Source organism: Jaculus jaculus, chromosome 19 (assembly GCF_020740685.1).
Source record: "Jaculus jaculus isolate mJacJac1 chromosome 19, mJacJac1.mat.Y.cur, whole genome shotgun sequence".
In the NCBI taxonomy this organism is placed as follows: domain Eukaryota; kingdom Metazoa; phylum Chordata; class Mammalia; order Rodentia; family Dipodidae; genus Jaculus; species Jaculus jaculus.
In genome coordinates, this window is record NC_059120.1 from 56,952,472 (window position 1) to 56,972,311 (window position 19,840).

At 49.2% G+C, this 19,840-nt stretch overlaps 1 protein-coding gene across 4 annotated transcripts; it reads right to left on the bottom strand.

The window, feature by feature from the left end:
- Window positions 1-827: 827 nt before the first annotated feature.
- Pglyrp4 (peptidoglycan recognition protein 4) lies at window positions 828-19,828 on the bottom strand. 4 transcript variants are annotated; one of them, XM_045138342.1, is made up of 10 exons: window positions 19,808-19,828; window positions 19,184-19,379; window positions 18,061-18,173; window positions 16,034-16,141; window positions 15,175-15,376; window positions 13,090-13,208; window positions 12,002-12,154; window positions 9,151-9,349; window positions 3,855-3,973; window positions 828-2,088 (listed from the first exon to the last, which is right to left on the bottom strand). In XM_045138342.1, exons 3-10 carry the CDS (start codon window positions 18,107-18,109, stop codon window positions 1,910-1,912), a joined length of 1,128 nt encoding a protein of 375 aa, XP_044994277.1. In that variant the 5' UTR covers window positions 18,110-18,173; window positions 19,184-19,379; window positions 19,808-19,828; the 3' UTR covers window positions 828-1,909. The 4 variants fall into 4 exon arrangements, with proteins under 4 accessions (XP_044994277.1, XP_044994276.1, XP_044994278.1 ...); XM_045138341.1 differs by lacking the exon at window positions 19,808-19,828 and having other exon boundaries at window positions 19,184-19,747; XM_045138343.1 differs by lacking the exons at window positions 19,184-19,379; window positions 19,808-19,828 and adding an exon at window positions 18,514-18,660.
- Window positions 19,829-19,840: the final 12 nt, after the last annotated feature.

The window sequence follows — 19,840 nt, forward strand, 5'->3', positions numbered from 1 at the left end:
GGCAACAACACTGCAGATCTGCTAATAAGGCAACCTCGGAAATCAAGGGGTACATTCTCTGCATGCTTGAAATTCATAATATACATCTGGTGGGAAGCTACTAACATCGTTGGGGCTAGAAATACGTAATGGGAAAGACAGGTATGGGTCTGCCGACCTTCAGTCCACTGGGAGATGTGCTGTGTTGGCAGTCACTGGTATGTAGATCCTATAACTCATTAAGGTTTTCAAGGAGGTGATTTAACAATGATACCATTACTTAGTCATGTGACTATCATAATACATCTGATAGTGGACCTTTCTCTACTGTTTATCCAACTGTATTTTTTTTATTTTTTTTGTTTTGTTTTTAGAGAAAAAGAGGGAGAGAGAGAGAATTGGTGCACCAGGGCCTCAGCCACTTTAATCAAACTTCAGGCACTTGCACCACCTAGTGGGCATGTTCAACCTTGCACTTGCCTCACCTTTGTGCACCTGGCTAACGTGGGATGTGGAGAGTAGAACATGGGTCCCTAGGCTTCGCAAGCAAGCGCTTTAACCACTAAGTCATCTCTCCAGCTTTTTTTAAACTTATTTTATTTTATTTTATTTTTAGAGAGAGAGAGAGACAGAAAGAGAGAGAGAACCGATTGTGTTCTTTTTATAGACAAAGGCAGAAGAGGTTCCCCCCATTGCTTGCTTACAGGGTTTCAAATCCAAAGAAGTGGATTCAGGTGGTCTCCTAGTATTTGAGGAAGTGGTAAGGAAGGGGGCTCAGAGATGGAGCCCTTGCGTTGTGTGTGTGAGGCTTGGGTTCAATAACCAGCACCTTAAGGGGGGGGAAAGAATTCTTATACTTATTTCTGCTTTAATAATGGCTACAGAAAAAAAAACACTGAAACAAGACAAAATATTAAGATGGGATCAAAAATTCAGGAGACAAACTTCACATTATATTCTCTTTAGAGCATCCCTCCTGTTGTCCTCATCCCCTAGTCTCAGTGTTACCAAACAACACATGCGGAAAACAGACACTTCGTGTGCTTCCAACCAGTGACAAGAGAACTGGGGCAGGGAGGGTCGCAGAGCACCAAAGCCCACTGTTGTCATTCAACCCAGCATGGCCCAGTCGGGTACAGTCAGGCCACAGATACTGGGCATCATATATGGACACAGCTCTGCCCTGATCCTAGAGGCATGCAGGTCCCAGCCCTCTGGGCACTTCGGAAAGACAAGGGCATCTAGACACATGACTTTTATTACATACCCATCGCCACAGCCAGCTACGGGCTTCAAACCGGGAGAATGCTGGTGGGATGGAGCGCTGTCTAACAGGGTTCCCCAGAGATGGGTGATGAGCAAAGTGGCCAGGAGCCTCTCTCGTGCTTTTTCATCCATCTCTTCACAAACACCTACAGCAACAAGCACCTGCTGGATCTCAGAACTGCTCAGGAGCACACACTGGATACCGGAAAAATTAACTGCTCCCCTGGAGAAACTCAGACTTGGATGGTGGCATCCGAATCTGTTCATGGATGTGGGGGCGGTGGAGGGGTGGCGCCGTGGCTGGGCCATAGGGAAGGGCTAGGGGCTTCCAGGCAGAGCCCAGGTGAAGGTGACTGGGGGAAGACACCAAGGGAAAGAGAAGTGATACGGACCAACCCACTATTTCACCTGGCTGAGCAGGTGGGCAACCAGAGAAAGAGAGGAAGGTGAGGAGAGAGGAAGCTTTGCTCACTCAGAAGGCTGTGAGCGCCTCGCTTGGGGGACAGTGGAGGATGCCAGCAGGAGGGGACACATCTTCCCAAGCCGGGAAAGGGGACAAGGTGATGCTGGAGGGTGAGAAGAGAGACGCTGAGTCAGGACGGGAGGTGAGGACAGAGAGCCAGCAGGAGGAAGCGCCCGGACTCAGAAGGAGCTGGGGACTCCCTCAGCTCCTGAAGTGAGGCCACGTCTTGATGATGTTGTACAATGCCTGCCCAGGAGACAGGGTGTTGGCCACGTCACTGTGGCCCACCAGCAGGTAGTTGGGGGTCAGGTGCCCCTTGGCCACAGCACACTGGATCAGATCCTGGGCTGCTTCGAGAGCGGCTGAGTTGGGTGGGGTACCTATGAAATACAGCAGGCCCACCAGTCACAGGTTTCCAGGGCTCCCAGGACGAGACGTGCTCTGAAACCCCACGTTCCCTCCACTACCACTGTGGCCTATTTCATCATCGGCAGCCGCCTCCCTCAGGCAGATCAGGTCAGGATTTCAGGCTCCGCAACACCAAAGGTCACCTGAACCTGTAGCTGAGGCTGGAATAATAAATATAATTCTGCCGGGCGTGGTGGCGCACACCTTTAATCCCAGCACTTGGGAGGCAGAGGTAGGAGGATCGCCGTGAGGTTGAGGCCACCCTGAGACTACATAGTGAATTCCAGGTCAGCCTGAGCTAGAGTGAGATTCTACCTTGAAAAACCAAAAAAAAAAAAAAAGTATATATATATATATATATATATATATATGTATGTATGTATGTATGTATGTATGTATGTATATATATTTCTGAGGATCTAGGGAGCCTTTTTCCATTTCAGAAGTTTGTCCTACTGGTTCCTTACTGGGGACAGTTTAGTCCCCTAAGAAACATTTGGCAGTGTCTACGGGTATTGTGAGTTCCTAAAGCAGGGAGAGAGAAGGTTACTGCTATCGCCACGTCGAGAGAAGGCAGGGATATGGTGAACTTTTCCACAGGGCACGTGCAGGCCCAGGAAAAAGGATTATCTGACCGAAACTGTCAACAGCACTGAGGTTTGGAGGCCTCCTTTAGCCCCAAATGTGATTCACACGCAGACCCAGTGCTTAGCCTCATCCTGGATCACCCCAACTCACCCATTTTAATATCAGCCTGAGCCAGCCCCATGATATGACCTCCCCTTTCCAGAGATTCAACAACAACAGCAAAAAATCCTTCAGTAAGGGCTGGAGAGATGTCTCTGTGGTTAAGGCACTTTCTGACAAAGCCTAACAACCAGGGTTCGATTGCCCAGTACCCATGTAAAGCCAGATGCTCAAAGTGGTACATGGATCTAGAGTTCATTTACAGTGGCTGGAGCCCTGGCACCCATTCTCTCCTCTCTCTCTCTTCTCCTCTCCTCTCCTCTCTTCTCCTCTCCTCTCCTCTCCTCTCCTCTCCTCTCCTCTTCTCTTCTCTCTATCTCTCTCTCTCTCTCTCTCTACTTGCAAATAAATAAATAATTTTTTTTAAATCCCTAAGTAGAAGTAAAATCTGGTCAAGAGCTGGAAGCCAAAACAATCCAGGTCTCAGTGCAGCCTCAGGTCACTGCCAAAGGCAGAGGCCACACAATATTGCCATGACAACCAAGAAAGGAAGTTCCTGGGGACAGAGAGGAACTGAGGTCACTCACAATAGCATTTTCTCTTGCTCCATATGTTTATCAATTGGATAATGAGAAAGATAGGGCTGTGTGTGAAGAACTTAGACTGGACATTCTGTCCGGTCACATTTAGCCTAGGTAAATAGTAAACATGAGGCACCATCCTGTGTATATTAAAGGATGCCTGAGGGCTGCAGAGATGGCTTAGCAGTTAAGGCATTTGCCTGTAAAGCCAAAGGATCCCGGTTCAATTCTCCAGGACCCATGTAAACCAGATGCACAAGGTGGCACATGCATCTGGAGTTCACTTGCAGTGGCTGGAGGCCCTGGCATGCCCATTCTCTCTCTCTCTCTCTCTCTCTCTCTCTCTCTCTCTCCCCCTTTTTCTCTCTCTCAAATAAATAATAATATTTTTAAAAAGGATGCCTGGGTCTTTGTTGTACCTATCAGATACTTTCCCTCCTATACCACACAATGATAAAGTGCCCACTGACCTGTGAAGGTGCCCATGAAGGAAATGCCCAAGGCGATGTCGTTGTAGCCAGCGGTGTGGGAGCCTTGGACCTTCCAACCCACCCCTTCATAAGCACCGCCATCCTGGCCCACCAGGAAGCTAGGGGACACGAAGGAGAGACAGACGGGCGGTCAGCATGAAAGAGAGGCGTTTCCTTGGCTTCATCGCCACCCATGAAAGTCCACACAGAAGTTGACCCATCTCCCCTCACCTACCCTCTTCCCCGGGGTCTCCCTGTGATAGAAGGTATCACCGCCCACATGCCCACTGCCAGGCCCCCACCAGAAACCCAGGCCTCAGCCCAGTAACTTAACCCACTCACAAACCAAGGCTTGTCTCCTATGCTACCCAGCAACTCCCCTTGACCCACCCCTGCACCTTAATCACCAGCCACTCATTTTTCCTGACTCCTGGTTCCTCCACTCCCCTAAATGACGACTGTATACGACCCTCCACCATGTCACTGCCTCCTCTCACCTGCACAGTCCCCAAACCTGGCTGCCTCCATACTTACCCTTTCCCAATCTGTCCCCCAAGCAACAGGGGGACCTTTGGACAGTACAAGTCTTTACCACGACAAAAACCTTGCAACGGCCTGAACTCCCCAGCTGCAGTTACAGGATTGCTCTGGACGTGATCCTTTTGCCTCTGCAGCCCCAGTTCTCACCACACCCAAGCCGGCATCTCTGTGATCCTAGCCAATGCTCAGCCCCGTGAAGGCATCCTTCACAGGCTGGAATCTGGGCCTTTCTCTGTGCCTGACGTTCCTCCTCCAGTTTGCTCCAGTCGCTCTAAGGGTCCCAGCTAAACGCATTGCCAGCTATAACTCCTGCTTAGCCTGCATGTGTCCTCCATCACAACACTTAGTACTGAAAAATGGAATGTAAAGGGACGTAGCAGACCTGGTTAAACACCCTCCTGTGCAGCCCTTATCTTTAGGCACACATAATGGAGGCCACAGCCAGGGTTGATCTTCCTGACAGATAAAGGAGAAGTTCCAAGAATCGTTTCCACAGGTGCTTTCTGTTATCTAAGCAACTGGATGACCCCCTCTGTGCAAGGTACCATGACCTTCCTGTACCTCTTTGTTTCTAAATACCTTTATGATTACATAGCATAGAACGTTTCTTGCCTCAGTTCCACCTAACTTTGTATTTTAATTTCCATCCTGTTTTTTACAATGAACATCTTATGGGTTTTCTCCAATAAAAGCTGACACTCCCAGCAGGTCAAGGCTGCATCCTGAAATTCCAAACTCTGGGATGAAGACCTGAGGCACCAGATTTCTTCTTTTTTTTTTTTTCCTTTGTTTTTTACCCAGTAAAACTTTGCCTCACATGCCGTGAGTCGGTGGTCTTACTTGTGCGACACCGGGCCCCCGTGACAGCCCAGCTTGTTGGCACTTCCTTTGAAAACTCTTTGTCTCCCTCTCTGGAGCATTAGCCCCACCCTGGGGCATCCTCGGAGCACAGGTGAGGGCTGTCATGTGTGAGAGGGGAGGCTTCATCCTTAGGTGGACGCTCGGCCCTCTCCCCACGAGGAAACGGCCATCAGAGGACTATGGCAGAGTGGCCACAATACAAAGTAGGAATCCCGTGACGCAGTGGCCTCCCTCTGGAACCCGAGTGGGAACGGGGCTCCCTCTGCCTCCGCTGGAAACCCTCAGTTTGGGATTTCACATTCATCGATCTCCACGTCTCTGTGGTATGTAAGGAGGACAACACAGGGCAGCCTGCATGGCACTTAGTGGTCCTGACAGGTGACACCACTGGAAGGAACATGTCCCCGTCCTGGGTTGTGACTGAAATGGGGCAGAGGGCTGGAGAGAGGGCTTAGCGGTTAAGGCACTTGCCTGAGAAGCCTAAGGGCCAGTGTTCAACCTTCCAGGTCCCGCACAAGCCAGATGTACAAGGTGACACAAGCACGCAAGGTCACACATGTGCACAAGGTGGCGCACGCGTCTGGAGTTCGAATGCAGTGGCTGGAGGCCCGGACACACCAACTCTCTCTCTCTCAATCTCTCTCTCTCTCAATCTCTCTCTCTCTCTCTTTCTCTGTCATTAAAAATAAATGAAGATAGAGCCAGGCATGCCTTTAATCCCAGCACTCGGGAGGCAGAGGTAGGAGGATCGCAGTGAGTTTGAGGCCACCCTGAGACTACATAGTTAATTCCAGGTCAGCCTGGACTAGAGTGAGACCCTACCTTGAAAAACCAAAAAAATAAAATAAAATAAAGAAGATAGGGCAGAAGCATATACAAAGCAGGGCAAATCCCTAATAGGCAGGGGCACTGCATACGCCCCACAAGCTGCATTCTGCACGTCGGAGCCCACCTTGGGTCCAGCCAGGATCAAAATCGAGCTCCACTCGTGTCATCCCCAGACCCTGCACGTGCTCATGTGTGTGGATGTGCCATGAGGGCTGGCCGGTTCTGAGGCTTGGAATTTCATGTGTGTGTTTCTCATGGGAAAACATATCAAAGGCCCTGTGCTTGTTTTGTGGACTGGTCTAAAGACACCAGCCTTTAACATCAGCACTCAGCCAAAAACAGCCAGTCACAGAATTTTGAGGCTACTTAATAAGAAAAGAAGGGAGGAAAGGAAAAAAAAGAAAGAAAGAAAGAAAGAAAGAAAGAAAGAAAGAAAGAAAGAAAGAAAGAGGCGGAGAGGGAGGACTGGAGAGATGGCTTTAAAGGTTCAATTCTCCAGCACCCATGTAAACCAGATGCACAAGGTGATACATGTATCTGGAATTTGTTTGCAGTGACTAGGGTCCCTGGCATGCCCATTCTCTCCCTCTCTCCTTTCTTTCTCTCTCTCTGTCTCCCTATTTTTCTCTCTCTCCCTCTCTCTCAAATAAATAAAAAATATTTTTAAAAAGTTTTTTTTTAAAGAAAGAAAGGGACATTTGGAATCACAAAAAACCTCGAATATCTAAAATACTGAGCAACAAAAACAAGGCTGGTGGTATCACCATACCTGATTTTAACCTATACTACAGAGCCATAGTAACAAAAGCAGACATGTAGATCAGTGGAACAGAATAGAGGACCCAGATGTAAGCCCAGGTGGCCATAGCCACCTCATATTCGATAAAAATGCCAAAAATACTCATTGGAGAAAAGACAGCCTCATCAGCAAATGGTGTTGGGAAAACTGGATATATATATGCAGAAGGATGAAAATAGATTCTTCTCTCCCACCATGCACAAGAATTAAGTCCAAATGGATTAAAGACCTTAACATCAGACCTGAAACTCTGAAACTGCTAGAGGAAAAAGTAGGGGAAACCCTTTAACATATTGGTCTTGGCAAAGACTTTCTGAATACAACCCCAATTGCTCAGGCAATAAAACCACAGATTAATCACTGGGACCTCATGAAATTACAAAGATTTTGCACTGCAAAGGACACAGTGAAAAAAAGCAAAGAGGCAACCTACAGAATGGGAAAAAATCTTCGCCAGCTATATATCTGATAGAGGATTAATATCTAGGATATACAAACAACTCAAAAAGTTAAATAATAAGAAATCAAACAAGCCAATCAAAAAATGGGCTTTGGAGATAAATAGAGCATTCTCAAAGGAAGAAATACAAATGGCATATAAGCATCTAAAAAAATGTTCTACATCACTAGTCATCAGGGAAATGCAGATTAAAACTATATTGAGATTCCATCTCACTCCTGTCAGATTGGCCACCATCATGAAAACAAATGATCATAAATGTTGGTGAGAATGTGGAAAAAGAGGAACCCTTCTACACTGCTGGTGGGAATGTAATCTGGTTCAGCCATTGTGGAAATCAGTGTGGAGGTTCCTAAAACAGCTAAACATTGATCTACCATATGACCCAGCTATAGCACTCCTAGGCATATATCCAAAGGAATCATCTCATTTCCTTAGAAGTACGTGCTCAACCATGTTTATTGCTGCTTAATTTATAATAGCTGGGAAATGGAACCAGCCTAGATGTCCCTCAACTGATGAGTGGATAATGAAGATGTGGCACATTTATTCAATGGAGTTCTACTCAGCAGTAAAGAAAAATGAAGTTGCGAAATTTGCAGAAAAATGGATGGATCTGGAAAGGATTATACTAAGTGAGGTAACCCAGGCCCAGAAAGCCAAGCGCCACATGTTCTCCCTCATATGTGGATCCTAGCTACAGATGATTGGGCTTCTGCATGAGAAGGAAAATACTTAGTAGCAGAGGCCAGTAAGTTAAAAAGGAGATCTAAAGGGAAGAGAAAGGAAGGGAGGAGGATACTGAATAGGTTGGTATTGTATATATGTAAGTACAATGATTGAGATGGGGAGGTAATATGATGGAGAATGGAATTTCAAAGGGGAAAGCGGGTGGGGAGAGGGTACTACCGTGGGATATTTTTTATATTCATGGAAAATGTTAATAAAAATTGAGAAAAAAAAAAGGAAAAGGAAGGGAATTTTCTCTCCAATCATGTCAGCTTGTTATTGATTAAAGAATCAGAGACCCTGCCACTAGAGAAATCCAGTGGTATCACCCAGTCCCTCCTTCAGAAGGAAGGGTTCTCCTGTGGAAGCTCTAGTCTCCAGAGGCTGAGAGCCAACACAGAAACAGCAGACAGAACAAACTTCAGTTGCAGCCAAATGGAGGGGCAGGCCTGAGAGGTCAAAGGGACGGCTTGTCCCTGCGTGACCCAGCAACCTTGTGTTGTGATCCCTCTGTCACGGTTTCTTGAATCCATTTCCTCACCTCAAGAGGGCTGAGCTCAGAATGAAACCTCACTTCTCACACACATGAAAAGGGCTGTCCCTTAGGTATCTTCTCTTCAGATTCATGGTCTCTAAGACCAGTTAAGCTGCTTGCCATGCATGCATCACATCCAGATGCTCCCTTCGAAGAGTCCCATGTTTAGGTGTGTGGCTGCCCCTTAGCTATTTCCTAAATAAGACCTCCTGGGATTGGATGAGAAATCAAGTGCCTAAAAGGTCTATATATATATTATTTGCAAGCAGAGAGAGAGAATGGGCACACAAGGGCCTCCAGCCGCTGCAAACAAACTCCAGACGCATGTGCCACCTTGTGATCTGGCTTACGTGGGTCATGGAGAATCAGATCTGGATCCTTTGGCTTCGCAGGCAAACACCTGAATCGCTAAGCCATCTCTCCAGCCCTAAAAGGCCTTTACAAAGTGAATACTCCATCAGTATCGGTTCTGTTTCTGAGATCCAACTTCTGCCCCCAAGGGAAAAGAAGCACACCCCCCCCCCCCCGTCCCAGGTCCGCTTACTTATACCCAATGTCGCAGGCGCCGAGCCTGTCCGTGAAGAAGGACTGCAGATCTCGGACCAGCGTGCTGCACTCACTGGGCTTGTTGCATGTTCTCCCCGCGGTGTGGAGGATGAGGACGTACTTAGCAGGGAGGGTCAGCTGCGGGCAGTGGGCCTCTCTGGCCCCCCAAGCAGACCGTGAGATGATGTGGGGACAAACTGTACTGGGGGAAAAAAAAAACAGAAAAACAAAGAAGAGAATGGCGAGGACTCATTTTACCAACCCATGCCCACCACTTCACTACTGAAGGCTGTAGTCATCCTCCGGATGTCGAGACAGCCCCAAAACCCTCCCCCTCCGATCCCGACACTGGCTGTGGCACCCTAGAGTGTGTGGACTGTGTCCCAGATCCTTACTCTTTTTTTTTTTTCTTAATATATTTTATTTATTTATTTGAGAGAGAGAGAATGGGAATGCCTCCAGCCACTGCATGCAAACTCCAGATATACAAGCTCCCTTATGCATGTGGCTCAGGTGAGAGTTGAACCGGGATCCTTTGGCTTTGCAGGCAAACACCTTAATGGCTAAGTCATCTCTCCAGCCCGTCTCCCACCCCAGACCCTTACTCTTGAAGTGTGTCCTTGAAAGGCACTGGCATCCCTAAGAGTCTGCCAGCTAAATCAATCATTATCATCGACAGATGGCAGCAATCTGCAAGCAAAGATCAAACTGAAGCAGGGCTCCTGTTGGTAGGAACAGTGTTCTCTCAAAGTTCATTAAGCCCAAGAAGAAAAACAACCATTCTGATTGTTTCCAACTCTGCTGCTTATTAAGCCCAAACAGCACTTATCTTATTGGTGAATATAGTCAAACTCTTCCTTCATAAGTCCGTGTGATTCCTTTAAGCTTTCCTCAGCATTTAAACCTACTAGTATTGTTCTGCCTTTTTGATTTATTTATTTGAGAGAGAGAAAGAGGCAGATAGAGAGAGAGAAAAAAATGAGCATGTCGGGGCCTCCAGCTGCTGCAAACGAACTCCAGACATATGTGCCACCTTGTGCATCTGGCTTACGTGGGGTCTGGGGAATCGAACTTGGGTCCTCTGGCTTCACAGACAAACTCCTTAACTGCTAAGCCATCCCTCCAGTCCTGATGTTGTTTTTGAGGCAGGGTCTTGCTGGCCTGGAACCCACTATGAAGCCCAGGCTGGCTCCTACGTCAGCCTCCCGAGTGCTGGCACTGAAGGCGTGCGCCACCACTCCTGGCTGGCTTGTTCCTCTTCTTCATGTGTGTACAAGTGCATTACTTTGGATGTGGATGGGTGTACACGTGTGCAGGTGTGCACATACGTGTGTGTGTGTGCACGCACGCATGCTTGTGGAGCCAGAAATCAACTTGTTGTTTCTCAGGAATGACATCAATTGTTGTCGTTTTCTCTCTGTGTGTGTGTGTGTGTGTGAGTGTGTGTGTGTGTGTGTGTAATGTAGTGTGGGGGGGGTGGTATGGTGTATCATCCTGTATGCTCTCCTGCATTGGGGCAGGCTCACCCACGGTGGCTGGAGTGGAACACTGGCTGTCCTGTCCCGTCACTTCCCACCGTCCTTGTTTGGATCAGGAGTCGGAGCTTGTGGGACTCAAGAACTCCCAGGTCTGTGCTCGCCTGTGAGACAAGGGTTACAAGTGCACGCGGCCCCACCCAGCTGTTTAGACGGGATCTGGAGATTTGAACTCTGAACATCCCAGGCCCCTCAGGCCCTTATGCTTGTGCAGGAAATGCACTTAACTCCTGAACCGTCTCCCTAGCCCATCCACTTTGTTGTTTTGTTTTTTTTTTTGTGTTTGTGTTTGTTTTTTGTTTTGTTTTGTTTTGTTTTGTTTTGTTTTGTTTTGTTTTGTTTTGTTTTGTTTTTGAGGGAAAGTCTTACTCTAGTCCAGGCTGACCTGGATTTCACTGTGTAGTCTCAGGGTGGCCTTGAACTCACAGCGATCCTCCTACCCCTGCCTCCCAATGCTGGGATTAAAGGTGTGCGCCACCACACCCGGCTCCCATCTACTTTTCTTTGAGGCAGAGTCTCTCGGCTTGGAGTTCATAAGTCAGGCTTGATGAAATAATCAATGAACCTCAATGATCCTCTCCCCACCCCGCCCTGCCAGCCCCCCTCCCGCACACAGGACTAGGATTCTAAGTGAACACCATCACACCCAGCATTTTCTGCTCTTTGTATTCAGGAATATGTGTTTATATGCAAACATATGAACATATGACAGCGTATATGTCCCTTTCTGTGTGTTTCCTAACATATGAAGCAGTTTGCTTGATGGATGGTGCATTATGTTTCTCTGCCCTCTACACTGAACTTTTTTTAAAATTAGTTATTGATTTACTGGAGAGTGACAAAGAGAGAGAGAGACAGAGAATGGGTGCACCAGGGCCTCCAGCCACTGCAAACGAACTCCAGATGCGTGCACCCCCTTGTGCACCTGGCTAACGTAAGTCCTGGGGAATCGAGCCTCAAACCGGGGTCCTTAGGCTTCATAGGCAAGTACTTAACTGCTAAGCCATCTCTCCAGCCCCTACACTGAACTTTTAAGAGGTCAGGTGTTGTTGCTTTGTGTTCATGGACTGTTCTGGGGATCCAGTTTTTGCTCAGCAGGTGCATTTGGTACAACTAAGGAAACTTGTGCACATATATGACCCCAGGAATAATGCCACGGTCCTCTGGGAAGCAAAGGGATAAAGAGGTGGCCTGGAGCTGGGTGACCCCTTGCCTATCCGGAGGAATCCAATGACAGCCTGCTGAAGAGGTCACCCCAGTGGCACGTGAGAGTTCATGGAGAGGCCCAGAGGCCCAGAGGGGAGAGGGACTCACCTTTCTTCGGTTTGGCCTTCTGTGGAGGAACCAAGCAGTTCTCACTTTTCACAAGAAGCGGCTGGGTGTACCTGGATGACAAGTGGCCTTTCTGCACGGCGTAAGAAACCAAGCCCTTCATGGAGGACAAGGCAGCAGGGCCAGGACTGTGGCCTGCAAGAGAGCGGTGGAGGGGAATCTCAGTATGGCCTGGCGTCAAGGGAGCTGTGGCAGAAAGGAGCGTCCCTGCCAACCCCTGCAGACTTGCTGGGGGAGATGAGGGGAGAGAGAGAGAAACTCATCCCTCGGGTTGCAGACGTGTCAAGACAGGGCTGTCGGGGGGCTACGGACGAAGCCCTTCCCAACAACCGCCCAAGACTTCCCTCAGCCACTCCCTCCATCCACAAGTGAGCTCAGGCAGCCATCATGCCACAGCCTCTCCTTGGCCAACCCGTGCAGCCCTTCCAGATGCCAGCCAGGCTCCCTCCTCTCTGTCGGGTCCGCTTCACTCTCAGCTCAGAGCCCTGAGAAGGCGGCTGCTAGTAACCCACAAAGTGAAACTTGAAGTTCAAAAGTACAACACGGTGACAACGCCTTTAACTCCAGCACCGGAGAGGCTGACGAAGGAGGATTGCCATGATGAGTTCAAGGCCAGCCTGGGGCTACAGAGTGAGGTCAAGTTCAACTTGGACTAGAGTGAGACCCTACCTTGAAAATGCCAAAATAGCCGGGCCTGGTGGCACACGCCTTTAAACCCAGCATTCAGGAGGCAGAGGTACGAGGATCACCATAGTTCCAGGCCACCCTGAAACTACAGAGTAAATTCCAGGTCAGCTTGGATAGAGTGACACCTGACCTTGAAAAACAAAACAAAACAAAAAATGTTGGACTTGGTGGTGCACGCCTTTAATCACAGCACTCAGGAGGAAGAGGTAGGAGGTAGAGGTAGGAGTTCACCAGCCTGCAGAGAGAGAGGAAGAAAAAATGCTACAGACAGAGGACAGAAAACCAGAGCGGTGGAGGCGGGCCACCTCAGCACATGGCACAGAATCGCGGGAGAAGAGAACTGCGAGAGGGAGAGAGACTCTTCACAGAAGGATGACCATTACCTTCCTTGGTGCCAAAGAAAGCAATACCCAGGGAGATGTTGTTGTAGCCTTGGGTGTGTGAGCCTTGGACGTTCCAGCCAACACCTTCATATACCCTGCCATCTTCTCCAACCAGCATGCTGCGTGATAAGGAAATACAGGCTGGTGACTGGCACTGCGGCACACTGCCAAGAGAGGAATCATCTGCCAAGCCCCAAGGGAGAAAACTCAAGCCAGGTTCACTCAAAAGTCCCTGGAACACCCATATTCTTTCTCTCTCCCTCCCCCTCACTTTCTCTCACTCTCTGTCTCTCCTTCATAAATAAAAATATTTTAAAGTGATTTTTTTTTTTAATTTGCAAGCAGAGGGAGAATGGGCATGCCAGGGCTTCCAGCCGCTGCAAACAAATTCCAGACGTGTGCACCATTTTGTGTATTTGGCTTTATGTGGATCCTGGGGAATTGAACTCAAAGTCGTTAGTCTTTGCAGGAAAGCACCTTAACTGCTGAGCCATCTCTCCACCCTAATAAAAAATATTTGTTAAAAGATTTTTCAGGGGTGTTTCTGAAGCAATGGAAAAACTAATTCATTTGTCCTAACCCTTAACATTCAAAAGAACCTACTCTCACACTCCCTCACTCTCATCTGGGTAACCACCTTGCATATAGCCAACACTTGAGATGTGGATGTGGATGTGGACGCCAACGGTGTGTTAGGAAATGATCCCAGGAGGTGCATAGATGAAGCAAGGAGAGAAACACGGGAGAGAAGAATTCCACAAAGTATGCACCCATGGGCAGGCTTCACAATGGCCACCCAGAGCTGAAAACTGCTTGTCACCCTCCACAAGTCTTCCCAGACTGTCCTTCAGAAGGAGCAAAAGCCGAGAATCATGACCAACTTCTGTTTTCCAAGAAGCTTTAACTCCCTTGTAGCACAGAGGACTTGGAGAAAGATCCCAAGTGGGAAAACAGAGATGACAAGGGCAGTTGAGGCAAGACTATCACCATGCTTCGGAACTGTGCACAGGCAGCCATAGTAAGGTGAGGGTCTCCTAGACTGGCCTTTGGGACAACTGTCGGGGAGTTCTGAACAGAAGGCACTTGGTACAGTAAAGCAATTTGTTACCTTCCATCTGCTGGGCAAGCTAAAACGTCTGGAAGAGCTGGGCATGGTGGCGCACACCTTTAATACTAGCACTTGGGAGACAGGGGTAGGAGGATCACTGTGAGTTCAAGGCCACCCTAAGACTACATAGTGAATTCCAGGTCAGCCTGTGCTAGAGTGAAACCCTACCTCGAAAAAAGAAGAAGAAGGAGAAGGAGAAAAAGATGTCTGGAAGAAATCAAAGGAAGAATTACATGTGAACCTGAAGTGGCAAGAATCTTGCAGAAAACTGCAAGAGATTTGGGATTTCACAAGGATTTTGAATACTTTACTCATGATAAAACCTACACAATCAGGGCTGGAGAGAGGGCTTAGTAGTTTAGGCACTTGCCTGTGAAGTTAAGGACCTGTGTTCAACTCTCCAGGTCCCGTATAAGCCAGATGCACAAGGTGACACAAGTGTGCAAGGTCGTACAAGGGGCGCATGTGTCTGGAGTTCAATTATAGCAGCTGAGGGCTCTGGTAATCAATCCCCTACCTACCTACCTACCTCTCTCTCTCTCTCTCTCTCTCTCTCTCTCCCTCCGCTCTCCCTCTCACATTAAAAAAAAAAGGAGGGACTGGGGAAATGGCTTAGCAGTTACAGCATTTGCCTGCAAAGCCTAAGGACGTGGGTTTGATTCCCCAGGACCCACGTAAGCCAGATGCACAAGGGGGGGCACATGTGTCTGGAGTCCATATGCAGTGGCTGGTGGCCCTGGCGTGCCCATTCTCTCTTTCTCTCTATCTGTCTGTTTCTCTCTCATAAATAAATAAATAAAATATTTTTTTGAAAGGCCCGTCTGTTGGGCTTGCCTCAAACAAATTTTTTAAAAAAGGAAGAAAACTTATACAATCATGGCCCAGAGAATGAGAAAAACAGATGGAAAGGGACAACAGAAGGAGCCTAAGAGAGCAGCAGTGGCCACGTGCCTCAAGACCCAAGCCCAGGCTCTTACTTGTAGGCCACGTCGCACCCACTGTTCTCATGGATGTGGTAGGCCTGCAGGTCCCGCAGCCTCTGACTGCAAACCATCCGGTTGTGGCATTCCAGTCCAGGGACATGGTGTATGACAAGGACTTCCAGTGGCTTGGGCAGCTGAGAGCTGCAGCCAGCACCTTCTGCGCCCCAATCCTTACGAGAGACTGTGGTGAAGAAATCTGTGGGGAAACCACAGGGTGTCAGTCAGCGGGTCGCACCATGTGGCTGCCACATTGGCCAGCGGGTCAGCATGTGCTGGTGTGTGCATGCCCATTACAGTTAGAAGAGCCCCAGGAGACATCTCAGCAGGTAGTCATACCCCCCTCCTCACCTCCATATTGCATCTCACAGACCCTCAAGCCCTTGGCAAAGTCTCTCCTAGCCAGGGAGGGGGCCTGGGTGCTCCCCGGCCCCACGAGCGCCTCACACCAGCAGACCCCACTGCCCAGCTCCTTTCCTGCTCTGCCACACCCCCTACTCCACCTCACCTACCTGTCCCCACCTCTGCCACCGTAGCCTGACTGGAAGATGATTTCCTCGGTGGCTCCCAGGCTCCCTGGCCATGTCACGTCTCTTTCCGAGCCTGGGGGCTGGGTCCCTGACTCCCTAGGCTGTGGTCTTGGGGATCCATCCAGCAGATACTTGTCCCTCCCTGCCTGCAATCACCCTCCTCCCACCAGACACTAAGGGCCTTGGGAAATAAGCACAGATGTGTCCATGCTCCTCTGCACAGTTCAACTCCATCTGCCCTGCCCCAGTCACAGGTGACAAGTGCAGACCCTGAAGATGACTTCTGTGAGCATATACAACACCAGTGGGTCCCCAAGCTTCCTCACCAGCAGGACCCAGTTTGCCTCTTTCAATGAGCCGGGAGATGTTTCCATAAAGGTGTTGCAGACCCTGTGATAATTGTTTAATTTGTGTTTTGTCCCAGGAAGAAACACCTGAAAAAGAATATTCCTTTGTGCATCCATCCTGAATTCCAGTTTGAGGCATCATGGTGTCACAGGTTCTAGCCACAAGCAACAGTGCCCTCGCCAAAGACCCTCTACCTCCCTGTGTTCCCAAGCTGCCTCTAAAAAACCCATCTGGTGCTAAGACCCTATTGCTGAAGACTCCACATACTTGGGCTGCAAGGCCACTGAGAAGTCCTGCTGGAACTAAGTAGAAAACCACCTCCATGTAGACCAGCTGATAGAAAGCTGGAAGAAGCCATTCTGCATGCAATTCAATGAGAGAGAGAGAGAAATCACCAGTGAAGATACTCAACAGTGGACACTGCAAGCCTTATATCTGGCCAGCCAGGCCAAATGAGCCAACAGGTGCAATAGTGGCACGTCTGTTATGGTGGAAACCACCTGCCCTCTAATTGGACTGGAGGCTTGCTCCATGGGAGGGACTACATCCCTGATACTGAAAACCTACAACAGGGGTAGTCATGAGCCCTAGGGTTTAACACCTGCTGCTATCTGGCTAAATGTATATACTATGCTCATCAAACTGCCCAGTAAGCACTTCTCTCAACGTTCATACCTATATATTAATGTTACTCTCACTTTTGGTTAGAGAACCTTCTCTTTTCAGATGGCAGTAACATTGGGATGACTCAGAAGGCATCATGGTGCTGGGAAGAGGTGACAGGAGTGCTTAGCACTGCAATATCTCTATCACACCTTCCAAGGCTCAGGGTCTATTGAGGAAGAGGTGGCGGAAAGAATGTAAGAGCCAAAGGAAGGGTAGGACTCCTTACAACATGCTCCCCTCAGCCACAAAATGGCCTGGATATCCATGATCTCACAGTGCCTGACACTACCTACACAAGACCATCATAATAGGAGGAAAAGATCATGACATCAAAATAAAAGAGAGACTGATTGTGATGGGGAGGGGATATGATGGAGTTTCAAAGAGGAAAGGGGGGGTATTGTTTACAATCATGGAAGTTGTTAATAAAATAAAGAAAGAAATAAAGAAACCCATCTGGGCTGAGCAATGAGACACCTCTATTCATGGTAGACAGCATGTCTTTCTCCAATACCATATCCAGAGAAGCACTCAAGCTGGCAATTGATTGTTTGTTACAGGCAGAGAGGCAGTCATGCTCATTGGCCTATTCTCAAAAAGCTGCATTCATGAGCTGCAGAGATGCCTGCGAAGCCTAAGGACCCAGGTTCGATTCTCCAGGTCCCACATAAGCCAGATGCACAAGGTGGCACATGCATCTGGAGTTCGTTTTCAGTGGCTACAGGCCCTGGCATGCCCATTCTCTCTTTCTCCCTCTCTCTGTCTCAAATAAATAAAAATAAATAAATAAATCAGGGAAAAAAGCTGCATTCACACATACACACACTTGGCAAAACAACCTGGAAACGCATTCAGGCACTTCAAACACCACAAAGTTCTCTTCTGGATCTTGCCTAGCTGAGGCAAAGAAGAAGAGCATGTGGAGAAACAATCAGAATCACGTGCACAGATCAGGTCAGCTCCTGATGGATGGGGCAGGCTTCTGCAATGCCAGCGCTCCTACATGAATGATGGCCATCAGTGGACTTGGGTAGGGCACAGAGCTGAACCCAGATATATAGATTCAAAGTCTCCTCATGGCCAAGAAGAGCAAGCATTTTGAAAATTTCCTATCATGGCATTTTCACACCACCATTATTGGTTATTATTTTTGTTTTTATTTTTCAAGGTACAGTCTTGATCTATCCCAGGCTGACTTAGAATTCACTATGCAGTCTCAGAGTGGCCTCAAACTCACGGCGATCCTCCTACCTCTGCCTCCTGAGTGCTGGGATGAAAGGCGTGCGCCACCACTCCAGGCTCTTTTGGGTTACAATTAATCCAGAGAAATAGAACTTACCCCCTGCTGGGAGACCCAGAGTAGCAAGGACAGCAAGCCAAGGCAGCATCTTCAGCCGGTCCGAGGAAATTGACACCGAGACCCTGCTCAGCAGCTCTGGGTGGGCAGTAGCTCTGTTAGGAAAACTGACAGTTAATGAGGCCGTGCCTGCTGTGGTTTAAGTCCTTTGAGGTTGCATGGCACCCTAACTCCCTCCTCATCTCATCGTGATCTCTAGTGCCAGGCAAAGTCCTCACAGGGCGCACTGCACTCAGCGGCTGCATCCTGCCCTGTGTATTACCCAGCACGTGAATTTCACTAGTGCCTTCTGGGGGTAGCTTGTGGAGACTCCTACACAGGATGTCTTAAATAATCCTCATTCTAGGTCCATAAAGTAGACTTGGGAAGACCCATTCCCATAAATTAAGGGAAAAAAGGAAAATGAATGAATCCCCCTGAGAAATCCAAACTCACACAGAGGGACAGGAGACTCCTTCACCAAGTAGGGATAAGACCAGGTGAGCAAGCTGTAGGAGCCTCCCAAGGGAGATCCAGCTCGGGGTCAGAGGCCATCTGATCTTAGCACCTCAGTTGTTGGGAGTCCTGTTCCCCCTTCCAGAGAGGGCTCTTTAAAAAAAAAAAAAGAAAGAAAGAAAAAGAAAAAGACTTGGGGCTGGAGAGATGGCTTAGCGGTTAAGCGCTTGCCTGTGAAGCCTAAGGACCCTGGTTCGAGGCTCGGTTCCCCAGGTCCCACGTTAGCCAGATGCACAAGGGGGCGCACGCGTCTGGAGTTCGTTTGCAGTGGCTGGAAGCCCTGGCACGCCCATTCTCTCTCTCTATCTGCCTCTTTCTCTCTATGTCTGTCACTCTCAACTAAATAAATAAAAATAAAAATTAAAAAATAAAAAAAGACTCAGGCTAGAGAGATGGCTTAGCAGTTAAGGCATTTGCCTGCAAAACCTGAGGACCCAGGTTAGACTCCCCAGGACCCATGTAAACCAGATGCACGAGGCGCACGCATCTGGAGTTCATTTGCAGTGGCTGGAGGCCTCAGCAAAACCATTCTCTCCCGCCCTCCCTCTCTCTCATAAACAAACAAATGTAAAATTTTTTAAAAGAAAGAAAAATACTCAAACTGGAATACCTGAGGGCCCGTGCTGACCCAGGCCAGCAGTTCGGGGTGGGTGGCGCCGGCTGCCCCTCGTGGCTGGTACTTGCTTCTTTCAAGTCTCCCCCACCCCCGAGACTCCAGGTTGGGTCTTCCCTTCAGGACAGGCCTCTGCCCGCCTGGTCTCTAGAGGGCACTCCCTCGCTGGGCACGGAACGCTCAGCTCTCACTTCTGAAAGAAAGGGCAGCAGCCGCCGGGGATCCCCAACCAAAAAAAAAAACGGAGGACCTGGGGTTTCTGAGTATCCCACCCAGCCGCTTCCACAGCGTGGCGGGGGCCCAGGACGAAACCAGACCAGGGCTGAGAGCGCCCCGGGGACCCCACCCTGTGAACTCCCTGGGCGTCAACTCCCGGGGGTCACACCCTCCCAGAGCTCAGCGCGGCTCGGCGCCCGGAGGCCTGAGGGGGCCTGGAGGCCGCGTCCCTGACACCAGGGGAGCCTCCTGCAGGGGAGGCAGGTCTGCTCCAGGGGTCTGGGCGGGCTGTGGGCTCCGGACGCCGGCTCCCGTCCTGAACTGCCTCCCGCCGGGGGTCCTTTGAGGGACGCTTCTTGCTTGGCCAGTCTCCACGCCCACTGACTCTGAGCCGGGAACCTTTACCTGCGCGTCGCCGTCACTCCCGCCCCGCCCCAG

What these genes read in the sequence shown, in the direction of transcription:
- Pglyrp4 (XM_045138342.1), bottom strand. Translation starts at nt 18,109, where the DNA reads ATGCTGCCTTGGCTTGCTGTCCTTGCTACTCTGGGTCTCCCAGCAGGG. An exon ending in GGGTGCGACGTGGCCTACAA is followed by an intron (nt 13,209 to 15,174) that starts GTAAGAGCCTGG and finishes CTTATCACGCAG; the next exon opens with CATGCTGGTTGGAGAAGATG. An exon ending in TTTCTTTGGCACCAAGGAAG is followed by an intron (nt 12,155 to 13,089) that starts GTAATGGTCATC and finishes GCTCTCTTGCAG; the next exon opens with GCCACAGTCCTGGCCCTGCT.